General features: G+C 39.8%; 1 protein-coding gene across 5 annotated transcripts in view; it reads right to left on the bottom strand.

The window, feature by feature from the left end:
• LOC120946232 (complement factor H-like) overlaps window positions 1–23,815 on the bottom strand; it is a 3,139,400-nt gene that overhangs the window by 21,295 nt on the left and 3,094,290 nt on the right. For 4 of the 5 annotated variants that reach the window (XM_040361056.1, XM_040361058.1, XM_040361061.1 and 1 more), the window contains 3 exons: window positions 10,813–10,931; window positions 8,326–8,377; window positions 8,047–8,238 (listed from right to left, as the gene is read on the bottom strand). In XM_040361056.1, the coding sequence (XP_040216990.1) occupies window positions 8,047–8,238; window positions 8,326–8,377; window positions 10,813–10,931 (363 nt within the window). Of the gene's footprint in view, window positions 1–8,046; window positions 8,239–8,325; window positions 8,397–10,812; window positions 10,932–23,815 lie in introns of all 5 variants that reach the window. The other variant, XM_040361057.1, reaches the window with a different exon arrangement.

The raw sequence follows: 23,815 nt of genomic DNA, 5'->3' as shown, positions 1-23,815 counted from the left end.
TAATGCTTGTCTCCAGGCTAGTGCATGAGATATGTAAATAACCTGTCAGGCCTTGTACACACAAACAAGTTTCTCGGCAAAAACCAGCAAGAAGCGGATCTCGTCAGGCCAAAAAGAGAACATGTTCATTATTTCCTTGAAGGGAATGGGAAAATTTGGCTCGCCGAGATCCTCGGCGGCTTCACAAGGAACTCGACGAGCAAAACGATGTGTTTCGCCCGTCGAGTTTCTCGGACGTGTGTACGAGGCTTGACTCACAGCAAGGGGGCCGGGACGGACTAAGGTTTTTCTCTGTAAGTCCGTTTTATTTCACTGAACAATAAAAGAGGATTGCTCAGAGCTGGAATAACTATGTGTGGCAAGACTGGGCACAGATGATAGGAAATCTTATACTGTACATTGTGACATAAAAAAAAATAAAAAAAAATTCGGGTTTACATCCACTTTATCATTAGGTTAATTATGCATTATGATCAAACTCATTTTTATCACATGTATGTATTGTTGCAATCATGTATGCCTTGTTACCTGTTGATGGAGCTTTTTAATGAAATCCACTCTCAATATCAATATATATTTTTCATATTGTATTGTGCTATGAGTCCACCTGTGTATATACACATGAAATAGTCATACATTAAATGTTTCCAGCTGTTCGCACGCACCTCATTTAAAGTCCCAATCTCTTTTTCTTCCTTAACAATGATAAGGTTGGAGGCAAAGTGCCATAGATTGCCATGTGCCTCATTTAACCACTTGAGCACCGGGCCATCGTCAAATGACGGCTTCACGGTGACTCTGAATATTCAACAGGACGTCTTTTGACGTCCTGTATTCCTCCGGCCACTGGGGGGCGTGCGAGCTCCACGTCAGAGCTCCACGTCCTGTCAGGGGACAGAGGAGACCAATCTGTGTCTCTTGTACATAGGGACATAGATCGGTCACCTCCCCCAGTCACCCCCCTTCCCCCACAGTTAGAACACAATACAGGTATACATATTAACCCCTCCCTCACCCCCTAGTGTTAACCCCTTGAATGCCAGTCACATTTATACAGTAATTAGTGCATATTTATCGCATTAATCGCTGTATAAATGTGAATGGCGACAAAAATGTGTCAAAAGTGTCCGATGTGTTCGCCGCAATGTCACGGTGACAGTAAAAAAATCGCAAATCGCCGCCAATACTAGTAAAAAAATTAATAAAATAAAAATTCCATAAATCTATCACCTATTTTGTAAACGCTATAACTTTTGCGCAAACCAATCAATATATGATCATTGCGATTTTTTTTACCAAAAATATGTAGAAGAATACATATCGGCCTAAACTGAGGAAAAAAAAAGTTTTTAAAAAAAAAATTGTGATATTTATTAAATAAAAAAGTAAAAAATATTGTGTTTTTTTTTTAAATTGTCACTCTTCTTTTGTTTATAGCGCAAAAAAAAAAAAAACGCAGAGGTGATCAAATACCACCAAAAGAAAGCTCTATTTGTGGGAACAAAATGCTAAAAAAATTGTTTGGGTACAGTGTAGCACGACCGCGCAATTGTCATTCAAAGTGCGACAGTGCTGAAAGCTGAAAATTGGCTTGGGCAGGAAGGTGCGTAAGTGCCCGGTATGGAAGTGGTTAAAGTCCCACAACCTCCTGCTTTTCGAATGACTATCAACACAAGTAACTGCACAGATGTGGGATTTGCGATAGCCCTTCACTTCACTGAAAACGATATCCTATCCTTGAAAGTCCATGTAGTGTACAAACCACATCAATGCCATTGCACAGCATTCAGCAGCATCCAGAACAAAGCAACGAGATTTCCTAAAGACTATATGAGTGACCAAGTAAGTAATTTTGCAGCCAAGGGATGTGATATGTAAATTCCATAAATATTCAGTGAAAGAAACTATGAGGATTGCACGAAATACACCCCTGATCGAATATGAAGGAATGCAAATTTCTCTGTGGGTGCAAATACCTGTCTTAGACAGGTATCTGTACCCCCCTCCCCCCTGAAAGGTGTCAAATGTGACACTGGAGGGGGGGAGGGTTCCGATGAGCGGAAGTTCCACTTTAGAGTGGAGTTCCGCTTTAAGAGAGTCTAGAAAGTCAATGGTAAAATAGGTGATGGCTAGCTCATTAAAAATTATGACATACAATGTAAGGGGACTAAATTCACCCCAGAAAAGGGGCCGTCTATGGCAGGAGATGCGTCATTTGTCTGCGGATATTATCTATATGCAGGAGACGCACCTCATGTCAGCATCTGTACCCAAGCTACCATTGTCCCCCTATAATCAATGGTTTCATGCATTCACACCCATTGCAAGGGCAAGGAGCGTAGCGATAGCTTTTGGAAAAATGTGTCCTATAATTTCTACAGCAGTACAAAAGGATCCAGAAGGAAGGTTTTTGTTTATTAAGGGAATGTTATATGGACAGTGCTATACATTTGCTTCTATTTACGCCCCAAACACGTGTACAGTAGAATTTTTTGTGAAAACTATGGGGAAGCTGGACAAGTTTGGGGAGGGATTTGTGATCTTAGGAGGGGATTTTAACATTATTATGGACCCCAAACTATATACAACTGCAGGGAAAACAGCACTATCATTTAAAGCCCTCAAACATGTGAAAAAAACTGCTACGAGCTCGCAACTTGGTGGAAAGTTGGCGGCATTAAATGAAGGGTGGAGAGATTATAGTTATTACTCAAAGACACACAAAGTATATTCCAGATTGGATCTATTTCTGATGGACCAATATTATCTGGAATATGTGAATGCTGTTACAATTGAGTCAATAACAATATATGACCACGCACCAGTGGTGATGACATTTTGCCGGTATCTGCATCATTGGGAGCGGACATGAGGATTAAACAAGCTGCTGTTAGATGAAAAACAGATAGCGGTGGATATATGACATAAAATGATAGAATATTTTGAAATAAATACATTGGGGGGAGGTATCAGAGCAAACGATATGGGAGGCCCACAAGGCGGTCATCAGGGGGGGGGGGACTTATAGCACACGGATCTTAAGTCAAAAGAGGGAAAAAAGAAGGAGCTGGAAGACATCTTAGGAAATATACATGAACTCGAAACCAAACATAAAAATAGTTTAGAACCTGGGGATGCAAAGTAGCTGGAAATACTACAAAACTTTCCACGTACTTGGACAGAAGGGTTAAAGAAAAGTACAGATTTTTCGCACACAGATCTTATGCGCATGAGAACAAATGTGGAAAATTACTGGCTAGACAATTAAAAAAACAACAGTAACTCTCCCATGTACATAACATCTGTGTGAATTACAAACAAGTAACGGATACAAAATCTATAGCTATGGAATTTCTAAGCTTCTATAGGGCCCCTATATAATATCCAACCAACATTGTCGAGAATAGAATAAGAGGGCCAGATAGAGAGGATAAGAGAATATATTGAGGAGTCCGCACTAACATCTCTCTCTTTGAGAGAGGTGGAAAAAATGGAAGAACAGATAACTTTAGAAGAAATAAAAAAAGCAATTGAAGAATTATTGATAGGGAAAAGTCCGGGACCAGATGGTCTAACAAATGTGTATTATAAGAAATATAATGATATCCTGTCCATACCATTATGTGATTATTTTAATAAAATCTAAGCAACTAACCCATTACCCCCAGAAGCAGTATTGGCTTATGTGACAGTTATAACAAAACATGGAAAAAATCCCCAATACCGCACAAATTATAGATCTATCTCCCGCCTTAATTCAGATACTAAACTACTAGCAAAGATACTGGCGAGTAGACTACAGGATAAAATAACACAGCTGGTGCATTTTGATCAGACAGGGTTTGTGAAGGGATGGGAAACTAAAGATAATACCATACAAGCCCTTCACGTACTCCATTGGATGCAGAATGGACCTAATAAGATGCCAAGAGTAGTAATATCAATGGACGCCGAAAAAGCATTTCATAGAGTAAATTGGATATTTATGAGAGAAGTATTAAAAGAAATAGGTATGGGAGAACGGATGATGTGATGGGTATCAGCACTATATACCAGACCAAGAGCAAAGATTAAGGTTAATGGGACCTTATCGGAGGTTTTGATATACGGAATGGCACAAGACAAGGCTACCCCTATCCCATATATTATTCGCCCTTGTTCTGGAACCTTTGTTATGCAAAATAAGGGAGAATGACAGAATAAGACGAGTTGAAATTGGCTCTAGACAGCATAAAGTGTCAGCATATGCAGACGACTTAATATTTTTTCTCTCCAAACCACAGAAATCTATAGAGGCTTTGATGCAGGAACTAATGAGATATGGAAAACTATCGAATTTTAAAATAAATACAGAAAAATCTGTAATACTACCTAGCCATGTGCCAAAACCATTAATTACATCTTTGAAAAATAGCCACCCGTTTATATTGAATAAAGAATCAATATTCTATTTAGGAGTCTATATTGCTGCAGATATAAAGCTTATATATGAACGTAACTATAGCTCTCTAGCTGCAGAAATAATAGAGGACTTGAATAGATGGAAAGGACACACATCAACATGGATGGGCAGAATAAACACTCTTAAGATGAATGTAATACCTAGATTAATTTATGTCCTATATACAGTCCTTATACCGCTCCCCAAAACATTCTTTAAAAAGATACGTAAAGCATTCTTGTCCTTCATAAGGAAGGATGGAAATGCTAGAATAGCGTATAACATTCTACGCAGTAGTAAGGAGGAGGGGGGACTAGGGTTACCAGACATTGCACTGTATTACAGAGCAATGTCTTTGGTACGTATACTAAATTGGTGTCAAGATTCTGAGAATAAAGCATGGGTTTCGAAAAACATGGCAGGAAGAAATCTAGAAGGAGCACCATGGATATCATCTAAGGCAGGGTTTCTCAACTCCAGTCCTCGAGGCGCCCCAACAGGTCATGTTTTCAGGCTTTCCATTTTTTTGCACAGGTGATTTGATCAGTTTCACTGCCTTGGTAATTACCACAGCCATTTCATCTGAGGGAAATCCTGAAAACATGACCTGTTGGGGCGCCTCGAGGACTGGAGTTGAGAAACACTGATCTAAGGCAGGGGTGGCCAACAAGTGGCCCGGGGGCCACATGTGGCCCGCGGAGCTCTCTGATGTGGCCAGCTACCTCCTTCTCTGGAATGGAGGGTTGGTAAGCCCAGATCGCAGGTTGCCGACCAGCCATACCACAGCATCAGTGTTTTTAAATGAAGCTGGTGGTAGAGGAAGAAAGTGGCTGCAGAGCAGAGCCCCATAAGCCGATGCTTCCTCTACAGTGACGGCCCCATTAGGAGGATTTCCATGGTTCCCCCTGAGGAAGAAAAGGGAGTGTTAGGCCCGTGGGAATCAGATGGGAATACTGTGTGTCTCAGGTACACCCCACTGGGAATACTTATCTCCCAATGTCAATGGGAGATGGCAATGGCGGGGTGGAGATATTATCAAATCCGAGACTTCTTTAAAAAATTAGAACCCCAATTAAGGACTGTAGACTCTCTAACCACGTTTGAAAAATGTGTATAAAGATGTCAAAACCCAATCACCTATTATCCCAAATGTATAGGTTAATACTTAGTGGACAAGATTCCTCAACCCCATATTTTATTAAAGAATGGGAAAAGGAGCTAAGCTGTACATTTACAGCATCACAAATAAAAAAAACTTATGGGAAGTAACACACTCATTGTCAGTAAGCTCATCTATCCAGGACATGTCATATAAGTTCCTAGCTAGGTGGTATCGGACCCCTGCGCGAATAGCGTAAATATACTCATCTGCAAGTAATGGCTGTTGGAGGGGCTGTAAAGAAAAGGGCACCTTCCTCCACATTTGGTGGAACTGCCCAAAGATTAGAGTATTTTTGGAAGAAATAGCCCCATTGATAAAGAGGATGTCTAAGAAACCCATAGAGTTAACACCATTGCACTTTTTGTTCCATGGTCTATGGGATCTATAAATCGTATAAAAATAGCATCACACCACATTTATTAAACGCTGCCAAGAAGTTGATCCCCAGATATTGGAAGCAGGTTACATGCCCTACCTTAGCAGAATAAAGGGGAGAAGTAGATGGAATAATGGAGGCAGAAAGATGGGTACACGGAACTAGAAACCAACAGAAGAAATGTAAAAAAATATGGGTAGAATGGGAAAAATGCGCTCAAGAATTAAATGCCTGACTTTATTGAATATCTAAATACCGCTTAAGAGATACCTGAAATGAGGAGGAGGGATGAGGAATGGACCACAACATTTTTAACATAATGTATAGAATAAAGTGTCACGTGTTGATGCAGAAGGAATTACCCCCCTGTCTCACCCCCCCTTTTTTCCTCTCTCTCTTCTTCATCCCTCCTCAATGAAGGGTCGGAAGATGAAAGGAAAGACACGTTAATAACCTTAATATAAAGCACATTGAGTATTAGTAAACACAAACCAACACAAAAGGAAAAACTGGCAGATACATATCAACGCGATAAACTGAACATTCTCACGAGCACAACAGTTGTAGGGAATAATTTTAGGGACATTTTTCCACCCCCCCCTCCCTTTCACGATACAAACACATAGTTAATCATTATAAAACACAAGCAGGTTCTTATTCTACTTCATCCCAGCATTTATACTTTTCACATTCCTCCTTCCCATCCCTTTTACCATTCTTATTTAAACCCCTTATCCTTTCATCAGTGAGGAGAGAGAGAGGGAGGGACAAAGACATATTTTCCCCCCGTTCCTCTTTCTTCGCTGCCCCCCCTTTTTTTGTTAGGGGTAACATGGGGGGCATCAGGGGGGCCATCCCTCATAATTTAAACATGCATGTTATGGATTGTATATGTTATTGTAATTTTTTTATTTATTTTCAAATAAAGATGAATTAAAAAAAAAAAAAAAATTTGCAGCTTTAGCAACAATATCTATATAATGGTTGCATCCAATAAAATTTTTAGGTGTAATAAGAAAAAAAAAAACAGTTTTTAATACATAAATATAATTTTTGGCGTTTCACCTGTAGGTGCTAGAATAGAATATAGTTTTTGGGTCTTTCTGCTTACCAGGAAGGCTGCCAGGTAAATTTAGATGCCATCTGCCTACCAGATGGGCCTGCTCATGGAGCTCAGATGCTGCTCATGCTGCTCATGTTGTCTGAATGTTTCACACTGGTCCAATAGGACGAGGCTTATTGGACAGTGGGAGGAAACCTGACAAATGAGGGCATAGGCATAGTTACAGCCCTGGCCATTGCAGAGGAAAATGCCTCAATGAATGCTGGTTGACTATATATGCCAAGGGCACATGTTCTTGCGGTCTTCGGCTGGCGAGCAGGGTCCTGGAGGGAGGGAGTGACTGCCCCTCTGCACAGGTTGCCATGCGGCCTCAGGTGGTTGACCTAAGGGCTTGAATCTGAGCAAAGCTGCAACCCAGATGTCCTGCAGAGCTGACTGGATGGGAGACACAAGGAAGGATCAGTTTCTGCCTACTGTGAGTACAGATCAGTGTCATGGGGCCTGTCCTGTGAGGGCCCTCCCTTCAGCTAGTAGGGTCAGTGGATGGATGTCAGCCAACGTGGATGCTAGTGAGTGTCATGAAGATAAAACAGATTCATCAAGTCTGCTGCCAGAGCAATCAAAGGACTTACTTCTCCAATACAAGTGCAGTATGTAGAGTTTGCTATCATATTCAGCCTGATGAGGCCAAGTGAGCGTTGTCTTCACCTGTAATTAGTTCCAGTTGGAGTATCCCACTATTTCCTTCTCCCATCCAAGTTCCAACAATAAATACAAAAAACCAAACCCCTGGATTGATTATTGGATAACAAGTGGATGAGAGTACGGTGATCATGTGAAGACCCCTAGTAACTGTCTGCAAGATAATAGAGAGGGAGGCCCAGGGAAGTTCACACACAGCAATCCCTATGGGGCAGTGCTACACACTGAAAATATTTACAGGAACTCACAAAATTGTACAAGTAGAAATATACTGTTATTCTAAACAGGTTAGTGGTACTCACCACCAGAGAAACACCTTGGATATTTCATTGCTCCATCATAACATGAAGCTATTAGGGATCCTTGGCGTTTAAAATTTGCTTTGCATTTTAGATTCAGATCTGTGCCATGTTCAAGTATCTCTGGAGTCCTTTCTGTTGGCACAAATTCAATGTGATTTCTCTCCAAATTGCTGGAATCAATTGTGCAAGGCTCTGCAATATATCAATCAAATCCTATTATAATAAAGTTGTGGTATTAGCGTTATGGTGTTGACTACAAAAGTAATTTGTGACACTTACTGAGGCATTGTGGAAGTTCATCCCATTTACCATTTTCACATTTTGCATTTATGTTTCCACTGAGCACAAATGTGTTTTCACATTTAAAATTCGCTGAAGACCCAGATTCATAACCATCTTGTTTTTTAGGAGAAAGTATCGCATTTGAAATGTCAGGAGGAGGACATGACCCTAGAAAATGATTATAGAACATTATATAGATTATACTCAGAAATCGCTATGAACTTGTAATGGTTCTAATAAACAAACAAAAACAGTAGCCAGAACAACCAGAGCCAAATCATAACAAAGTTAACAGAACAGTGACCACAAAGCAGGGAAAATATGGAACAGTTTGAATAGACATGGAGGATACATAAAATATCACAGTTTAGGTATGTGGAACATTCCCAGAAATCATTGGGAAACTTGGTAATATTACTCATTTAAGTTTTGCTCTTGGTGATTGCAAAGACATACAGGCATTTTCATAGCAAAAGTACACCACAAGTTCAACAGATTGGCACTAAAGCTGGCTATGTGGGTAGACAATGTGCATGAGTGAAACTGGCCTACTTTCTGGCACATTTTGCCAATAGACAAAATGCATGGGGAGAGTGAAATGATTGGAGGTTTTAAGTGGTTTAATGCAGAACTCCAGAACTGCATTTTCCGGACTCTTCCGAAGTCTCAAGAATCTAGAGGTTTCTTTTTGGGAGTTTTATTGAACAGGAAGTTGGATAGGGATGGGGAGCATGGGATACCCCAAACTGTAGAACTTGAGGACTTGCTAGGCTTTCGGCTGCTCTGTACAAAAATACAGGCTGCATTGAACCACCTTAGGCTGCACTGTACTGTCTCATTGCTGATTTGCACAACTCATGGCTGTATGACACAGCTTCTGGCTGCACTGCACTGGCTTTTAAGGGAAAGCACAGTCACTTCTCCTCTGTGTAGCTTCCTCACACCTGGTCTTCTGGCTCTATCCAGGCTCTAATCCAGGCTCTCTCTCTGGTGTCTTTTAGTTAGCTGACCTGCAGCTGGGACCTTAATATCTTCAAAAAGGGTCTCCTTAGGCTTCTCCTATGTCTCTCTGCCACAGGGGCCAGCCACCCCAGCCACCAGAAAAGGGTTCTCCTCTAGAAGGCTGGACCCTAAAACTCTGCACACTGCTGCCAGGCTTCTAGAAATCTCCAGAAGGGGGGCGTGTCTGACAACCGGTATGTGAGAAGCTTTTCCTCGCTGCTCCGGACCACACAGAGATCCTTACAGTATCCTATCCAGCCTTGGGAATCCTTTTTTGCCCTGTTACTGCTCCAGAAGCTGCTGCGGAATTGTGAGACCCCTGACCATGCTGAAATCCGGCCCAATTCCACCTACAACACTCACTGAATGACTCGCTTGCTATGCCCATGCGGCAATTCAAGATGGCACTGAGAACATGCAGAAGGCTCCTTGTTCCTCCGTCGATGCTGTACCTGCCTGGGCTGAGGGAGAGGTGGACTGGCTGGATGCCACTGATCCCCTGGCAAACCTAACTGTCTCCAAATCTGCTGAGTTTGTGGAGGAAAACTCAAGGACACAGACAGGAGAGCCGACCCTGTCACAGATCATGTCAGCCAAAAAACAGTGCCAGGCCTCACTCTCTATGCAGATAGATACTCTGCGGTAGACATGTGCAATTAGTTTCTAATGAGTTTTTGAACGAAAATTCGGAAATTCGTTAATTCCGAATTTTCGTATTAACACATTTTTTATTTCCGAATTTTCGGACTTCCGAAAATTTCGAATTTCCGGATTTACGAAAATTCGAATTTCCGAATTTTTTAATTTCCGAAGTTCCAAATTTTTAATTTCCGAATTTTCGTATTTCCGAATTTCGGATTTTCGGAAATACGAAATGTTTTAGTTTTTTAAATTGTAGAAATTACGAATTTTCGTATTTCCGAATTTCGGAAATTCAGATTTTTTTAACTATTATTTCATTTTTTTTTAATTTTCGAAATTTCGAATTTTTCATTTTCCATTTTCGAATTTTTCAATTTTCGAAATTTCGAATTTTTCAATTTTCGAAATTTCGAATTTTTCAATTTTCGAAATTTCGAATTTTTCAATTTTCGAAATTTCGAATTTTTCAATTTTCGAATTTTTCATTTTTTGAATTTTCAAATTTAGAATATTCAAATTTTTTATTTCTCGAATTTTCAAATTTCGAATTTTTAAATTTTCGAATTTTCGATTATTTTATTTTTCGAATTGTTCAATTTCGAATTTTTCCATTTCGAATTTTTAATTTTCGAATTTTCGAATAGTTCATTTTCGAACTTTCAAATTTCGAATTTTTCAACTTTCAATTTTTTAATTTTTCATTTTCGATTTTCAAAATTTGGAATTTTCGAATTTTCGAAATTTGGAATTTTCGAAATTTGGAATTTTCGAATTTTCGAATTTTTTACTTTCGAATTTCGAAATTTTCAATTTTCGAAATTTCGAAATTTCGAAATTTATGTTTCCACTGAGCACAAATGTGTTTTCACATTTAAAATTCGCTGAAGACCCAGATTCATAACCATCTTGTTTTTTAGGAGAAAGTATCGCATTTGAAATGTCAGGAGGAGGACATGACCCTAGAAAATGATTATAGAACATTATATAGATTATACTCAGAAATCGCTATGAACTTGTAATGGTTCTAATAAACAAACAAAAACAGTAGCCAGAACAACCAGAGCCAAATCATAACAAAGTTAACAGAACAGTGACCACAAAGCAGGGAAAATATGGAACAGTTTGAATAGACATGGAGGATACATAAAATATCACAGTTTAGGTATGTGGAACATTCCCAGAAATCATTGGGAAACTTGGTAATATTACTCATTTAAGTTTTGCTCTTGGTGATTGCAAAGACATACAGGCATTTTCATAGCAAAAGTACACCACAAGTTCAACAGATTGGCACTAAAGCTGGCTATGTGGGTAGACAATGTGCATGAGTGAAACTGGCCTACTTTCTGGCACATTTTGCCAATAGACAAAATGCATGGGGAGAGTGAAATGATTGGAGGTTTTAAGTGGTTTAATGCAGAACTCCAGAACTGCATTTTCCGGACTCTTCCGAAGTCTCAAGAATCTAGAGGTTTCTTTTTGGGAGTTTTATTGAACAGGAAGTTGGATAGGGATGGGGAGCATGGGATACCCCAAACTGTAGAACTTGAGGACTTGCTAGGCTTTCGGCTGCTCTGTACAAAAATACAGGCTGCATTGAACCACCTTAGGCTGCACTGTACTGTCTCATTGCTGATTTGCACAACTCATGGCTGTATGACACAGCTTCTGGCTGCACTGCACTGGCTTTTAAGGGAAAGCACAGTCACTTCTCCTCTGTGTAGCTTCCTCACACCTGGTCTTCTGGCTCTATCCAGGCTCTAATCCAGGCTCTCTCTCTGGTGTCTTTTAGTTAGCTGACCTGCAGCTGGGACCTTAATATCTTCAAAAAGGGTCTCCTTAGGCTTCTCCTATGTCTCTCTGCCACAGGGGCCAGCCACCCCAGCCACCAGAAAAGGGTTCTCCTCTAGAAGGCTGGACCCTAAAACTCTGCACACTGCTGCCAGGCTTCTAGAAATCTCCAGAAGGGGGGCGTGTCTGACAACCGGTATGTGAGAAGCTTTTCCTCGCTGCTCCGGACCACACAGAGATCCTTACAGTATCCTATCCAGCCTTGGGAATCCTTTTTTGCCCTGTTACTGCTCCAGAAGCTGCTGCGGAATTGTGAGACCCCTGACCATGCTGAAATCCGGCCCAATTCCACCTACAACACTCACTGAATGACTCGCTTGCTATGCCCATGCGGCAATTCAAGATGGCACTGAGAACATGCAGAAGGCTCCTTGTTCCTCCGTCGATGCTGTACCTGCCTGGGCTGAGGGAGAGGTGGACTGGCTGGATGCCACTGATCCCCTGGCAAACCTAACTGTCTCCAAATCTGCTGAGTTTGTGGAGGAAAACTCAAGGACACAGACAGGAGAGCCGACCCTGTCACAGATCATGTCAGCCAAAAAACAGTGCCAGGCCTCACTCTCTATGCAGATAGATACTCTGCGGTAGACATGTGCAATTAGTTTCTAATGAGTTTTTGAACGAAAATTCGGAAATTCGTTAATTCCGAATTTTCGTATTAACACATTTTTTATTTCCGAATTTTCGGACTTCCGAAAATTTCGAATTTCCGGATTTACGAAAATTCGAATTTCCGAATTTTTTAATTTCCGAAGTTCCAAATTTTTAATTTCCGAATTTTCGTATTTCCGAATTTCGGATTTTTGGAAATACGAAATGTTTTAGTTTTTTAAATTGTAGAAATTACGAATTTTCGTATTTCCGAATTTCGGAAATTCAGATTTTTTTAACTATTATTTCATTTTTTTTTAATTTTCGAAATTTCGAATTTTTCATTTTCCATTTTCGAATTTTTCAATTTTCGAAATTTCGAATTTTTCAATTTTCGAAATTTCGAATTTTTCAATTTTCGAAATTTCGAATTTTTCAATTTTCGAAATTTCGAATTTTTCAATTTTCGAAATTTCGAATTTTTCAATTTTCGAATTTTTCATTTTTTGAATTTTCAAATTTAGAATATTCAAATTTTTTATTTCTCGAATTTTCAAATTTCGAATTTTTAAATTTTCGAATTTTCGATTATTTTATTTTTCGAATTGTTCAATTTCGAATTTTTCCATTTCGAATTTTTAATTTTCGAATTTTCGAATAGTTCATTTTCGAACTTTCAAATTTCGAATTTTTCAACTTTCAATTTTTTAATTTTTCATTTTCGATTTTCAAAATTTGGAATTTTCGAATTTTCGAAATTTGGAATTTTCGAATTTTCGAATTTTTTACTTTCGAATTTCGAAATTTTCAATTTTCGAAATTTCGAATTTTTCATTTTCAAATTTTTTACTTTCGAATTTTCGAAATTTTCAATTTTTGAATTTTTCGAAATTTCGAATTTTCGAATTTTTAATTTTCGAAATGTCGAATTTTTAATTTTCGAAATGTCGAATTTTTAATTTTCGAATTTTCGGAATTTCGAATTTTTAAATTTCGAATTTTCGATTTTTTTTATTTTTCGAATTTACGAATTTTCGAAAATTTGAAAATTCGAAAATTAAAAAAAATTGAAAATTCGAAAATTAAAAAAAAATCTGAATTTTCGAATTTTAGAAATTCCGAAATCCCGATTTTTAGAATTAAAAAATTTTCGTACTTCCGAATTTTTTCATTTCCGAATTTTTTGAATTTACGAATTTACGAAAAAAAAATTTTTTCATTTTCATTTCATTGTTTTTTTTTTGGAAATTTCGTTTTTTCCATTTTATTCGTTTTTTGCTTTTTCAGAAATCCGAAAATTAGGAATTCCGAATTTTCAAAATTTCCTGAATTTACGAATTTACGAATAAAACGGAAAAAAAATATTTTTCGATTTTCCCCAATTTACGAATTTACGAAAAAAAAACAAATGAAACATAAACGAAAAAAAACGATTTTTTTGGCAGTGCACATGTCTACTCTGCGGGTAGACTTTTCCCTACTGAAGGATAATGTGCATAAAAAGTAACCGCCATTGCGTTGCTAACACAGAATAGTGCATTGGAAGATGTCCTGAACCCCCTGATAGTGACTGTCCATGAGGTTGCGGTGGACCACAAGTCCCAGGTAGCCAAACTGGGAGATATTGAAGACTTCAGAGGTAAAGAAGTCATTCCACAACTTGCCTGGCTTACTTTACAACAATAATCCTATCCTATTTCTCCTGACTTTTCTCCGGCTACCCAGAAACAACATGCTGAGTTTCAGAGTGTGAAGCAAAGGATTAAGAGATTGAAATCTTCCGTACAGTGTGCTGTATCCTGCAAGACTTTGGGTTGTGCATAAGGGGAAAATGCAATTATTCACTAGTGTTGAGCAGAATATGCCATATTCGATTTCGCGATATATCTCGAATATATATTCGAATATTCGAGATATATTCGCTAAATTCGAATATTCGTGATATTTTATCGAAATTAAATGATTGCGATTTTTCGCTATTGCGATTGCGAAAATAATTGCGATTTTTTGATAACTGCGGTAGGAGCACTCTGATTGGCTCAGAATATTCGTGATATTTTATCGAAATATCGCAACATGCGAATGCGATATTTATTGCGCAATTTCGAGAAATGCTGGAGGAGCGCTCTGATTGGCTCAGAATATTCGTGATATTTTATCGAAATATCGCAACATGCGAATGCGATATTTACTGCGCAATTTCGACAAATGCTGTAGGAGCACTCTGATTGGCTCAGAATATTCGTGATATTTTACAATACAAAATAATTGCGAATATTCGGCAAATGCGGAAGGAGCACTCTGATTGGCTCAGAATATTCTTGATATTTTACAATACAAAATAATTGCGAATATTCGGCAAATGCGGAAGGAGCACTCTGATTGGCTCAGAATATTCTTGATATTTTACAATACAAAATAATTGCGAATATTCGGCAAATGCAGAAGGAGCACTCTGATTGGCTCAGAATATTCTTGATATTTTACAATACAAAATAATTGCGAATATTCGGCAAATGCAGAAGGAGCACTCTGATTGGCTCAGAATATTCTTGATATTTTACAATAGAAAATAAAAAGTGTTTTGCATTGGTGGTGATTCTTTACTCTATCCATCTGTCACAGCCGTTTGTCAATCAAACACCTTGAAGATTGAACACGTTCATGCTGCATGCTTTGGACTTTTTTTCACTTCACATATCAAAGACATTTTTATGAAAGATTATTTTTCTATTATTGGGACTATATTTCTTTATATATTTGTTTCACTGTGTATTTCACAAGTTATTTGCGCTTGCTTATTTTATAATTTGCCCACATGTCTTGTCACTAGACATATTTTTTATTCTTGTAGAGCGACTCCATTTTCTGTCTTGTATTAAATTATGTTGTATAACATTTTTGAGTTGCTGCTGTATTCTCCCCTTTTTTTAAGGTATGCGCAATTTTTTCCTTCTTACAAAAAAAAATAATATCAAACATACAAATATTCATAACAGAAACATACACAAAGCCCCCCCCTTTTGCATCAGAGACAATCAGAGTTCTCCTACCACAGTTATCGAAAATTCGCAATCATTTTCGCATTCGCAATAGCGAAAAATCGCAATGTTTTTTTTTCAATTTGGCAACATAAAAGGATCGCCTCAGCTTAGCTACTCGGCCCAGGGTCTCTAATCATACCAGCAATGCTTTTAGACGTCGATAGGATGTGATCTGTTTTAAAAATCAAATTGAAAAAATGCGAATATTCGGAATTGCGAATATTCACCGCGAAATTCGAAATATAGCGCGATTTCTCGAATATGCTATATTCGAGTCGAATATTCGCAATGCGAATATTCGTGAGCAACACTATTATTCACTTCACCAAAGGTGGCTAACCACTGACTGGAATCCCTGGGATGAAGGAATAGTGAAATGTCTGTACAACACCACCAAACAATAGTATTCTCCACAAACAAGTTACAGTGATGTCTTCTGATATCTTCAAAGCTGTAGATAAACGTGTCTTCAAAAAGTGCTTTTCTTCCACCAGCCCCATGGCAAACATCCTACTCACCAAAGAAATAATAGGTTTATTACATAAAAGCTAAGATTGCACCTACAGGAAAGTAGAAGTGCAATCCTAGCTTTTATGTAATAAACCTTTTAACGTTACTGCACTATGAGGAGCTTCTTTCTTCCTTCTTGATATATGCAATCATACCTACCTGATGGTCATGCTATACTATTGTTTGGTAGTGGTGTGCGTACATTTCACTATTACAAATGTGTGTGTGTGTGTATATATATTTGTCCATTTTAGCGCGGTATGAAATCACAGTTGTTTTCCTTTTTATCACTAATGCCGCGTACATACGATCATTTTTCAGTATGAAAAAAAACGTTGTTTTTCAGCATGTCCAAAAAACGATGTTTTCCCAACTTCATCATTAAAACGACGTTGCCTACACACCATTGTTTTAAAAAAATTATCTAGCAAAGTGCGGTGACGTACAACACGTACAACGGCACTATAATTGGGAAGTTCCATTCGCCTTTGGGCTGCTTTAGCTGATTCTGTGTTAGTAAAAGACGATTCGCGCTTTTCTGTCTGTTACAGCGTGATGAATGTGCTTACTCCATTATGAATGGTAGTTTTACCAGAACGAGCACTCCCGTCTCATAACTTGCTTCTGAGCATGCGTGGGTTTTTTACATCGTTTTAGCCCACACACGATAATTTTTTACAACCCGAAAAACGACATAGTTTAAAACGACGTTAAAAAATGCAGCATGTTCGAATTTTTTTTTGTCGTTTTCCAGAACCTGAAAAATTATGTGTAGCCCACACACGATAATTTTAAATTACGTTTTTGAAAAACAACGTTTTTTTTCATGCCGAAAAATGATCGTGTGTACGCGGCATTAGGCCTTAGAGCTTTAGGGCTCTTTCACATGGGCGGCCCGTTCAGGTCCGCATGCCAGTTTTTTAGGCGGACCTGAACGGGCTCTCCATGCTCCTCTATGGAGCCGCGGATGTCAGCGGTGACGCCAAAGTGTGACGGAGGAAAAACCTACTTTTCCATCCGTCTGGCGGATCGGGTGAACACGGACAGACGGTCCGTGTTCATCTGATCCCCCCAGAGAAAAGACAGGGCGGTCCCTGCACAGTGTGCGAGATCCGCCGGCTCAGCGGGTATCAACGGAGCGATCCCTGCTGAGCAAGCGGAGGTTCACGGGGTGGATCATTACTGATCAGCCCCGTGTGAAAGGGGCCTAACTACCAGCTGCTTTATTTATATTTATATTTGTTATATTGCACTATATGTACATTATAATTTCTTTATTTGCACTATTATTTGAATATTACATTTCCAGGGTGCGCAGGCTGAAGGGGTTGTGTACTAGACATGTGCATTCATTATCGTCCGAATGTATTTTCGTCCGAATTTCTGGGATTTTCATGTTCCTTTTAACAAAACGATAACGAATCTGAAATTCTAAAGATCCGAAATAAAAAAAATGCTTCATTTTCGTATCAATTATATTTTCATATAGTTGCGACAACAGTTCTTTATATGGATAGAAGATTCGACATGACAGTGACAATAGCGATCTGTATCTATCGAACCTGCGGTCGAATGTGCCTAACCTAACTATTAGTCCAAGATGATTCGACAATATCGAGACAAGATTCAAAGAAGCAGCTAAAAACATGCGAGCTGACATTTATGGTCAAATGCTCCGCCCATAGGCTATAGAAGAATTATAATGTTGTTTGACTAGTAATAATAATTAATAATTATAATTATTACCATTCAAACAACATTAGAATTCTACTATAGCTTGTGGGCGGAGGATTAGAGTGGAAATGTACGATCGTGGCATCGTACAGTTTAGCTGCTTCGTCAAATCTTCTTAGAACATCCGACAGACATTATAAGCCTTCAATTGACAGATTTGACCTTAATTTGGATTTTCATACAAATGCATTTTTTTTTCCGCTCAATCTTAACTTTCTTGGCAACTTTCTCATGGAAGATGGACCCCCATCGTCTCCGTAGAAGTTTTAGCATCATATGCGGATAAATGATTCCTTTTTATAAATTTTCATGCTAGTCACTTTTTTTTTTATTATCAATTTTAGTAAAGAGTAAGTTGATTTTTAGAAAAAAAAATTAGGGAATACATAAATTGAGCCAACATTACCCCCCTTCCCACCCCCTCGTCCCCCCCACCACACCATCTCGTGACTCCACTGCCCCTTCTTTACTAATTTAGACCTAATACTACTTAACCTTTCTATAGCTCTCTCAGATTTTCTGCGTAGCCCCTGTTTTTTTTAACTCTTTCCAATTTGCCCATTTGTCCCTGTGATCTACGTTCTCCTCATCAACCCCGTCCTTCCACCCCTCCCTCCTATAAGTATCCTCCACAGACTCCATCCACTCCCACACTTGTGGGCTTTCTGCTTCCCTCCACTTTTTAGGTATCAATCGTTTAGCTGCGTTAAGCAGGTGGGGAGTCAGGGATCTTTTATATTCTTTTATGGTCTCTTCCCCCCCATGGAACAAAACTACCCATGGGTCTTCTATTATCTCTTTCTTGATTATTACCTTAATCAGTGACAGAATTTTTTTCCAGTAGATTTTTATTTTCGGACAGTCCCACCACAGGTGGGCCATCTGCAAACCCTCTCCAACAGTCTGCTGACTGCCCTTCTCTGTAGTTGCTGGTTTTATCTGGGGTAGCATACCACCCCGTTAGGCATTTAAAATTCATCTCTGCAGTCCTTACATCTATTGCAGAGGTATGAATCATATTGATAATTCTTGTTGCTGACGTTTTCCCTCTAGGTGCATCCAATTCTCTTTCCCATTTTAAGATGTATTTTGGGATCTCTGACTCTTCCCCTTTCAACAGAAACCTATATATTTTGGAAATATTACCTTTTGAACTATCAGTAGTGCAAAGTTTTTCGATCGGTGTATATTCCTCACATGGGCGCAGGGGTAGCGGTAGGCGCTTAATAAAGAGTGATAGCTGTGTATATCGCCATTCATCTAATTTCATGGATTCTATCTTGACTTTAATCTCGTGACGTGTCAAAATTTTACCCTTTTGAATTCAGGGCCAAATCCACAAAGACCCGGCGTAACGGCGAAATTCTAATTTAAGTTACACTGCCTTAAAATTTCTACCTAAGTGCCCGATCCACAAAGCACTTACCTAGAAATTTCTGGCAGTGTAACTTAAATTCCGCCGGCGCAAGGCGTTCCTCATTTCATGGGGGCGATTCTCATTTAAATGAGGCGCGCTCCCGCGCCGGGCGTACTGCACATGCTCGTGAAGTCATTTTCCCAACGTGCATAGCGCGAAATTACGTTACGCCGGGCTTTGTGGATTGCGACGGGTCAATAAAGTTGCGTCGAAAAAAAAAAGATACGGCGCGAAAAAAAAAATTCAAATTCGAAAAAAAAACGCGTCGCTAGACAGAAGGGTCTGCTTTTACATGGTGTACTAACTTTACACCTTGTAAAAGCAGCCCTAATTTTGCGTATGCAACTTAATACTTACGGAGAAAAAACGAAGCTGAAAAGCTTCGCGGATCTCCGTAAGTGATAATTTGCATACCCGAGGCGGCATTTCGACACAAAATGCCCCCAGCGGCGGATGCGGTACTGCATCCTAAGATCCGGCAGTGTAATTCAATTACACATGCCGGATCTTCTCTCTAACTGTGGAAAACTGATTCTGATTCTGTTCCATAGTTAGGACCAGGGATACGACGGAGTAACAGCAGTTACTCCGTCGTATCTCTTTTGAGGATTTGGCCCTATATCCTTAACCTGAATTCTATTTCTAATCCAATTTCCTCCCACCTCTTTAGTCCCTGGTGCAAAGTATTCATTATCTTTAAGATCCATCAGTGGGGAATTAAATTTCGATTTCAATTGTTTGTGTAATCTATCCCAGACCCGAAGTGCGTTAAATGTAATTTTGTGTGTGGAAGTGTATAAGGTTCTGTATTGTGGTGGGTTCCAAATTATTCTCCCCAATTGTGCCCTTGCAAGTGCGCATTTAATGTTAATCCATCTTTTATCATGATTTTCTTTGGCCCACTCTATTACCCGTGAGAGGACCGTTGCATAGTAATATTTTCTGATGTCTAGGACCGCCAATCCACCCATTTTCTTATTCTGTTTTAGTACTTGAGCAGAGATCCTCTGTTTTTTATTTTTCCAAATGTAGTTCATCAGCAGAGAGTTTATTATTGTAATGTACGTCTGTGGCAATGCTACTGGGACCATTTGAAATTGATATAATATTTTTGGAACTAAGACCATTTCTACAACATTTATCCTTCCGAACCATGAAATTGGTCGGTTGTAAATATTTTTAATTTCTCGTTTAATTTCATTTAACAGGGGAATGTAGTTGACTCTATACATTTTCTTTAGGGAATTTACTAGTTTTATACCCAGATAGTTTATCTCTTTTTCCAAGAGAAATTGAACGCCGTTTGGAGGTATCGTTTTTCCTACAAATGCATTTTTAACAGAATTTTTTTTTATAAAAACAAATTTTGGGAGCAACTAAATTAAGTTGGAAGAAACCGAAATTCCAAAACAAAATATTTCAGTGTACCCATTCCCTCTTTTTTTCATTTTTTTTGTAGAACGTGGTAGAAAAAGGGTAGCAGCGTTCTCTGCAGGAACAACCCAAACCATACACCAGGTCCATTCACAGGTGCCTAAAGCTACGACTAAGGCCCCTTTTTACACTGGCGCGGGAGGCGCGGTGGCGGTACAGCGTCGCAAAAAAAATGACGCTATACCATCGGAATTGCCGCGGGATTCGGCCGCTAGCGGTGAGGTATTAACCCCTGCTAGCGGCCAATAAAGGGTTAATACCACCCGCAATGCGCCTCTGCAGAAGGGCATTGCGGGCGGTATTACCGCGGTTTCCCATTATTTTAAATGGGAAGGAGCGGTGAAGGAGCGGTATACATATCGCTCCTCTCACCGCTCCAAAGATGCTGCTTGCAGATTTTTTTCTCTCCTGCCAGTGCATCGCCTCAGTGTGAAAGCCCTCGGGCTTTGACATTGAGAAGGCTGGGCAGGAGTTTTTCAGGCGGTATAGCAGCGCTATTTTTTGTGCTGTACCGCCTGAAAAACTCCTCAGTGTGAAAGGGGCCTAAGGCTATTGTCGAAAAACGCGTCAGTGCTTTTGTTTTACTGTCACTCTGATGTACCAATAAACAACACTTCAAGGATTACAGTTTTGCTGTCTCTTCTTACTATTTGTCTACCTGTAGAAGTCTCGGAGTCTGCTAAATTACCTTTTGCATCTACTAAAGGGTATCCTGGGCCTTAACCTCTCTCCCACAGTTCTGTTTAAGAGATAATAAATCTCTTTGCATTCAAGAAGTGTCTGGCGCCCAGGAATCTGAAGATCCTGGATATCTCCATTGTGTGGACCCTTTCTGTTACTCCTTCAGTACCAGTAATTTAGTGATCCCAGTGACTACCTTTAAAGGGGAACGCTCACGTTAAATGTTAAAGTGATAAATTGCATTTGTGGCCTATTGCCTCACATTTAATTGCCTGGGTCTGTGATTTCAGAATTTGAGAGAAATAGACTGACCGTTAAGTCAGATCAATTCCCATTTATGCCCGAGTGCATAGGCCACTCTAGATCTATTTACGTTGTTTGACTGTACTATTTTGAAGTCTGCATTTTGAGTTTGATTAACACTATTAAAGACCATAGTTTGCCATTCTTGAATATTGAGTTACCAGATCACTGTTTGTTTGATTGTGGAAAGTCTACTAGTAAAAAAACTTCCTGTTCAATACATTTGTGTCTGTTTTACTGTGTTTGCAAGTACATTGTTTGCTAGGTGTGCCAGAGGGGCTGGGAGTTTCTGCTACTCTACAATAAACTCTCTCAGACCGTACCCCTACAAGCACCAGGATGGACTCTGCCGCTGTGATCCAGTGATGTGAGGAAGAAGGCGCCTGCTCAGAGTCAAGCATGGTGATCGAACTCCCTGTGGAGGCCCGCCCTGAGGAACAAATCAATCAAGCTGTGAAGACGCTGTCCCCAGACAGGAAGGTGTGGGTGATTGCTGTCAAAATAGATCGTGGGACATTCGCACCTATGCACTGTTAGAGTGGAGACAAGGAGTAAAGCTTCTGTGAAGGAATGTAATGAGCATAATGATAAATTAGAAAATGTCTATTCTCTGTGCATCTTTACTATACTATAAAGTCTATATTGCTTTTTCATGTACACCACTGCTGTAATCCTTCCTTACTCAAATCAGCCTCTAATTACACCCCCTCCCACCGAAAAGACTGGAGAAGACAGAAAATGGCGGATACCCTCTTCTCCCACACATCTTTAGGAATGCGGAAGTAAAGACAGATCAGAGGGACAACCAAGCTTGACCATCACATTTTTGTACTCTTCTTGTATTTCAACCAATAAGATGTGCTTTCCAGTTCACATTAACATAATAGTGACATATCATGCTGTGTGTAAAAAGTTTAGTACTGCCTGCAATAAAGCAGAGATAAGGGTGTAGTTCAACTGAGACGGTTGTGTCAGTGAGTTATTCCTAGCCGTGCACGCAAAGTTATCTGAATTCCAGAATTCGGAACAGCAGTAGAATCCATATTAACCCCTTTGTGTTTCACCGACCATCACACTTCAAAGGTGCCAGTGTGCAATTGGCCAACAAAACTGAGCTTTGTATAATCCATCTGAAGGTTCCAGATGAGGGTCCTACCAGCTCCAGTCAAGATTAGTCAACTACTGAAGAAGTTCCCTCCCCGTCACCCCTGGCTATGATCGGGACAGAATTTTTCAACGCCATGGTAGAATTTGTATCAAAATGCCAGAAGGGCATTTTGTTCTGTGTTTTGTGTCCAGTGTTCTGGAGCTGGATACTGGAAAGCTGAGGATCTGGATTGAACAGGCTATGCAAGCCTTGAAGAGTGGGACCTGCCAGAGGCCCAAAAGAAGCAACGCATTAGGGTGAGTTTGCGAGGCCATCAGGAACTTGAAATTGAATAACACGACCTGTGTGGCTTATGAATACCTGGCCATGTTACTGGAGGAGTTTGGGCAGACAGAGAAAGCAGCTGACCTGATCAATTTGAACATGCCCTTTAACGCCAAGGTGAACGCCTGTCTGAATACATGAGACAGCTGAACAAGATGCTATACCAGATTGTGCTAAAAAAAGGGATGATGCCTTCTGCCATAGACCAGGTCAGAATTCAGCAAATCCTAAAGGGGGCCCTACGCTCCGACCCAGTCTGGCTTCAGCTGAAGATCTCTGCGGGTGTTATGTCCCTAAAATACCCTGAACTCATCAAAGTAGTGGGAGAAGAAGAGGCCCTATTTGATGACAAGCAAATAGTTGTTCGTCTAGCCTCGACATGTTTAGCTTAAATACGGGTCCATGAGAACAGTGTAGCAAAACTCTGAAATAGCCGCCCTGAGGTCTCAGATGGCACAGATAATAAACATGATGACCTTTCTGACCCCGAAAATAATTAAGACCCCCGACAGGAGTCCCAACCTTCTCTGAGGGCTTCCGTGGTTGTCTCTAAGTGATCCAGTGTCCTGATCCCTTCAACACAGGCCACTTTGAGCACGGATACAAACCACCGAACAGGCCAAGCCTGCCACTTCCCATAAATTTCCTGCCAAGCTAGTGGGACCTTTTCTGGTTGTCTCCATCCAAGTGGAGGGAATCTACACCAAGGCCCTCCTGGATACTGGAGCTCAAGTGACCCTTCTCTACAGAGACTTCTATGACAGGCACCTCAAACACTTGCAATTACAGAAGTTGAAAGACCTATAGATATGGGGTATTGGAACTCAGAACTTCCCCTATCATCGC

Source organism: Rana temporaria, chromosome 7 (genome assembly GCF_905171775.1).
Source record: "Rana temporaria chromosome 7, aRanTem1.1, whole genome shotgun sequence".
In the NCBI taxonomy this organism is placed as follows: Eukaryota; Metazoa; Chordata; class Amphibia; order Anura; family Ranidae; genus Rana; species Rana temporaria.
Note: the sequence above shows the minus strand (reverse complement) of the source record. Positions and strands in the feature narration are given on the sequence as shown.